This window comes from Aotus nancymaae, unplaced genomic scaffold (genome assembly GCF_030222135.1).
Source record: "Aotus nancymaae isolate 86718 unplaced genomic scaffold, 86718_ANA_hifiasm-v0.15.2.pri h1tg000155l, whole genome shotgun sequence".
Classification (NCBI taxonomy): Eukaryota; Metazoa; Chordata; class Mammalia; order Primates; family Aotidae; genus Aotus; species Aotus nancymaae.
Window position 1 is genome coordinate 3,189,407 of NW_026988570.1, and position 5,858 is coordinate 3,195,264.

Consider the following 5,858-nt stretch of genomic DNA (forward strand, 5'->3'; position numbering starts at 1 on the left):
CAGGTCTGGCTGGATCCTAGGATCTAGAGCAAGGACTGGCCTGAATATAGCAGCCCAATGGCCCCAACTATTGGACAACGAGGGAAGCGATGAGTAGGCAGTCATCAGGGCCTCCTTTATGCTACGTGTGAACAGCAGATCTATATTATCAGGCCTGGCAGGAAGCCAACCTCCCAGCTTTGCAAAGAGGAAAGTAGATGATATAAGACATATTTAGAATTATAGGGGCTCCCACATCTTAAACATTGCAAATAGCTCCTGGTACATACAGAGTACTTCATAAATTGTCCATAAAATGGTAAGGCAAAGGAACCCAAGAAGGGCTTATTGACTTGAATGTATTTTATTCATAACTGGAGACTTCCCATCACTCAGTCTCCTTCAAGCACATATGCATCAAGCCATCATTGGACATGAGGATTACAGCAAGGCATCCCAGAAGCAGCAGTTACTCTGATTGTAACCTGAGGAGAGCAGCAGCCGAGGAATCTTACAAAAGGGTTGTGGCCATTTTCCCATAAGTGAAACAAACATAAAAGCAGTCTCCAAGGACCATATTTATCACTGATCGATGGAGTGCTTTGCCAATTTAGACAGTAGGAGGTTGTTTAATTGTAACAGATCAGTGTTGTAGATTACATCAAACATTTGTTTTACATCTGAAAATCCTGGAAATGAAAATTAATAGATTGATGCAGGATCACCCTTGCTTGCAGGGTACCCATGATTCTGAGTAGGCCGGTGATTAGTCATTTTCCTTTGAGTTCGTTTCTATGGTAGAAAGTAAAAAAAAGGCGGAGGGGGGTTTCAAGAAGGAAACTGTTGCACGGAAATCTGGCAAGTTTTCACAAGAACTCAATTGCTCTTTTGTTTTCTGACATATGATATGAGATCGTGAGCCCAAACTGGGTCTCAGCTGCCGTTCACGAGACACCAGCCCTGCTCAGGCCGGCAGACTTGAAGTCCTGCAGTGGCTCTGCCCTGGGACTGGAGGCCAAGGAGTTCCACAGTGTCCAGTGGAGAGTGGGAAGGCAGGTCCTCTGAAGCAAGGGCGTCATCAGTGTCAGGAGAAGGAGGGAATTCCAAAGGGAAGACGTGGATTCTGTAGGCAGCTGGCAGGCATGGTCCACAACTAGTTGGGGCAGACTTTAGTTGTCATGAAGTTTAAACAAATGAAAAGAAATAATTAATTCAACCAAATGAAGTTAAATCCAAGCCCACTGATTTCCTTTACATGTGCAGACCCAGTAGGAGCAGACATTGCCACACGGTGAGGCTCCTCTGTTTAATAAATGATGGTTAAGTGAGGATGGAACCAAAAGTCTGAGCAAAGAGGAAGAAGATGCCTGAGATGTCAAGACCTACCTTCTATAGGTGAAATCTGTTTGTGTTTTTGTTTTTGCTTTGAGATAGGATCTCTCTCTGTTGCCCAGGCTGGAGTGCAGTGGTGCCATCATGGCTCACTGCAGCCTCAATCTCCTGGGCTCAAGTGATCCTCCTACCTCTGCCCCCCAGGTAGCTGGGACTGTAGGCACTTGTCACCATGCCCAGCTAATTTTTTAAATTTTACATAAAGACAAGGTCTTGCTACGTTGCCCAGTCTGGTCTCAAACTTCTGGGCTCAAGTAATCCTCCTGCCTTGGCCTCCCAAGGTGCTGGGATTACGGGTGTGAGCCACTGCTCCTGACCTGTTTTGTTTTCAAAAAGTCAACCAGGTATGGGAAGCTGGTGATAGAAACTGGTTGCAGAAGCAGTAAGCCTCAGTGTAACCTCAGTCGATGATGTGGGAGGCATCTCAGAGGTGCAGGGGTGAGCAGGATGCAGGGCTGTGATGAAACATAACAGCAGCCAATGTTAGCAAGATGGAGCGGAGCAAATGAGTTTCCTGGCCCTCTTCCAGCCATGCCTCAGTTCCAGCTTCCTGGCGGCTTCCTGCAGCCTGGCCAAAGGCAGTCTTTCTTCCAGAACCCCCACCTTCTGGGAGGGTTGAAGCTTGGATATAAAACAATATAAATGATTATTGAGTAAGGTCCTTTATCCAATACTTCACAAATCTTAGAGCCATCTGTTGGAAATTTATTAGATTTGTTCCCCAGAGTTAAATGAATTAGGCATTGATATAAGGCTTTCTCTCTTACTCTCAGTACACGCACTATATATACATACACACACACACACACAGAGAGAGAGAGAGAGAGAGAGAGACAGAGAGAGAGAGAGAGAGAGATCTCCTGTGATCATATAAATCAGAGGGCAATGAAATTTTTCTGCAGTCTGAAGGAGAGAATGTCAAAACTAGACAGAGAAAAATAGTCTCACCTGGTTGAGTGTCAGCAAATTCCTCTTCTGCGGCTAAATCAAGGGCCATTTTGCCAAATGCCAGTGACCAAAATGCTAGATACTAGAAGCTATTGAGTCTTCTCTGGCGCTTCGGCAGTGGTCTGCCTCATACCTGGGACCATTTCTTCTAGAGAGGGAGAGGACCTGGGAGGTGGTGCGGGGACAAGAGGGAAAGGACTTGAGGGACAAGGTCAAGCAGAAGAAAGAGAGGACCTTTAGTAGAAGTATAAAATAAGAGAGTCCCTTTCAATGTATCTTCGCTGCAGATGCTCAAAAAAGGCAGAAGAAGCTTTGTCTTCAACAACTTTAGAAGTTATACAAAGTGTTTTGCTCTTAGGGAGTCACAATATTTATTAATATACACGTGCTCTGAGCATTCCTGCAGCAAAGAAATCTGACTTGGATCAGCCCAGCATGTTCCAAGCTGGCCAACACCATTTTACAGGTTACATCATAGAGTACACTGAGGAATGCCCTCCTGGAAAACAAACTTGCTCTGGGTACTATGTCTGGGGAGAAGGGGGTCCCTGATGCAGAGCCTCTCCAGGCCGTTTCAGGAGTCCGTTTGTATAGGGCCACTATGGGAGGCATATTTTGACTGTGGTAGCATTTGCTTGGTCTCTGATCCTGAAGACCCAAGAGTGCCTGACGGTTCGGGGTGGAGAGACCAGAAAAGAAGATACTAGAATCTCCTTACGGTCCTTTCTAGAGTACTGGATTAAGAAAAATTGTGGGCCAGGTGTGGTGGCTTAAGCCTATAATCCCAGCACTTTGGGAGGCTGAGGGGGGTGGCTCACTTGAAGTCAGGAGTTTGAGACCAGCCTGGCCAACATAGCAAAACACCATCTCTCATAAAAATACAAAAATTAGCAGGTGTGGTGGTGTGCACCTGCAGTCTCAGCTACTAGGGAAGCGGAGGAACAAGAATCACTTGAAATGAACCTAGAAGGCAGAGGTTGCAGTGAGCCGAGATCACCCCACTGCACCCAGTCTGGGCAACAGAGGGAAACTGTCTCAAAAACAAAAAGAAAAGAAAAGAAAAGAAAAATTATGAAAGAGATCTTGGGTTTCTTTCCAGAGCAGTGCTGATTCAACAGAAAATAATGCAAGCCAAGATGTAATTCTAAATTTCATAATAATAAAAGTAAAAAAGAGGCTGGGCACGGTGGCTCATGCCTGTAATCCAAGCACTTTTGGAGGTCAAGGTGGGCAGATCACCAGGTCAGGACTTCTAGAGCAGCCTAGCCAACATGGTGAAACCCTGTCTCTACTAAAAATTAGCCAGGCATAGTGGCATGAACCTGCAGTCCCAGCTACTTGTGAGGTGGAGGCATGAGAATCGCTTGAACCTGGAAGGTGGAGATTGCAGTGACCCGAGATGGTGCCACTACACTCCAGCCTGGGCGACAGAGCAAAACTCCGTCTCAGAAAGAAAGAAAGAAAAAAAGTAAAAAGAAATCCTTTTTTTTTTTTTTTTTTTTGACACAGTTGCATTTTATTACCTCCACATTTTGAAGCAGTTCATGACCAGCATAGTGCTTTGGGGGAATTTTTTTTTTCCAATAAATGAAAGCATTTCTTTAAGAAAAAGGCACATATTCCTTGAATAGAAAAGCTCCCCATCTGTCCTCTCCCTTTTTGAGGGAGCAGCCCCTGTGGGAACTCATGCCAGTACCCCAGAAACGTTCAGCAAAGCAACCAGTAGCCTCCCTGACCCCTCGCCCCGCTTCCCCAGCAGCTGGGATGAAGACATTCCGCACAGGTCATTTGATCTTGAGGTCCTTCAAGGCTGACTCCAAGCTCTTCACATCCCAGATACTCATGCCACCGTCCATGCCAGTGGTGCAGAACTGTGAGCACTTGGCCGTGCCCCCGCTGAGCACCGAGATCTGGCTGATGCTATTCTTGTGCAGCGAGTCCAGGCCCGAGCCCGCGGCCATGCTGCCCTCGGAGTTCGCCTTCTTGTCAAGGTTCTGGAAGCGCTCGCGGGCCGTCAAGCCGCGCTGTGAGCTCTGCTTGGGCACATCCAGCCGCCCGCTGAAGCTCAGCGTTCCCGCAGCGGCGTCGTAGGTGAACAGCACCAGGAAGCAGTTGTGGCCCGCTGCCACCAGGCTGTTGTCTGTGATGAAGGTCAGCGCCAGCAGCGGCTGTGTTTCAGAGGCCAGGGTCGTGACGGCCATCTTCTTCTCGGCATCGGCCAGGCACTCGGTGCTGTCATGGCTCACCCAGGCCACGCGGCTCCCGCTGGCTGAGAAGCAGACGCCATGTACACAGCCGCAGCTACTGCTGGACTCAACCATCAGCTCCCCAAGGGGCATCTTAGAGCCCCATGGCGTGGGTGCCGGCCGCTCTTCCACCTCCTTGATGTAGGCTGAAAAGATCCGGCACTTGAAGTCGCAGGAGCCGGCAGCCAGCAGCACATTGCTGTAGTGCCAGTCCAGGCTCAGGACGGTGGAGCGGATGGGCTTCTTGATGTGCTTGCAAACCCACCAGTCATTCTCCTGCTCTAAATAACAGATGGAGATGACACGGGAGCCGCTGCCCACAGCGAACTTGTTCTCGTTGGGGGCTCAGTGCACTCAGCGGGCGGCCCGGTTGATCCGCAGGATGACCAGCGTGGGCTTCCACGTGCGGCCCTTCAGTGTCCACACGTAGGCGTTGCGGTCTGTGCCACAGGTCACAATTCGGTTACTCTCAGGAGCCCAGTCGATGCCTGTCACCTGCCCATTGTGCTCCTTGAGCTCGTGCACCGTGGTCCACTTGGCGCCACTCTTCTTGTAGATGTGCACCTCGTGGTTGTTTGGGCAGATGGCGATCTGGGTACGGTCCTTGTTCCAGGCGTGGCAGCTGATGGGCTCCACCAGGAAGCTGTGGTAGGCCATGGTGGCTTGGCTCCTCCCGCGCCCTGGCCGCGGACTCTGGGCAGTCGACGCGCCGAACCGGCTCTGGGCCCCGCGCGGCAGCCGCAGCCACTTCCTCATGGGCGGGCAAAAAGAAATCTTTGAAATTGATTTAATAATATATTTTATTTAATTTCATATACCACAAATTTTTATTTCAACATATATTCAATATAAAATCACATTGTTAAGATTATTAGTAAGTCTTTGAAATTCAATATGTATTTGACACTCAGAACATATCTCAGGGCCCTGAATCCACAAAGTGACCTCAAGACAGAACTGTAGGTGTGCAGGGAGGCTTCCAGGAGCCCGTGCTGGGACCTCACCTCAGATAATTACAGGGGTCCTCATCTCTGGGGAGGGAGACTTGCTGGGTAAAGAGGGAGCCATGGGCCAAGAGACTTATCTATCTGCTAAATTGCAGGGAGGAGAAAACAAAGAGCCTGGTGACTTCCTCAGATGATGAGGCTGGCCCCATGCCCTGCTTCATTGTTCAGACTTCATCCCAAAGAAACACCCCGCTCTGTCCCATGAGCATGTGGCAAAAAATAGTGGGCCTTGGTTTTTCTCCTTCTGAAAGTGGAAAAAGGAAAAGGCCACATGGCTAAGCCGGCC

At 48.9% G+C, this 5,858-nt stretch overlaps 1 protein-coding gene across 1 annotated transcript; it reads right to left on the reverse strand.

Annotated features, from left to right (window-relative positions):
• Positions 1-3,821: 3,821 nt before the first annotated feature.
• On the reverse strand, positions 3,822-5,268 carry LOC105705722 (actin-related protein 2/3 complex subunit 1B-like). Its single transcript, XM_064371639.1, is given in 1 exon segment — positions 3,822-5,268. A coding segment is annotated over 1 exon segment (1,119 nt). The 5' UTR covers positions 5,223-5,268; the 3' UTR covers positions 3,822-4,103.
• Positions 5,269-5,858: the final 590 nt, after the last annotated feature.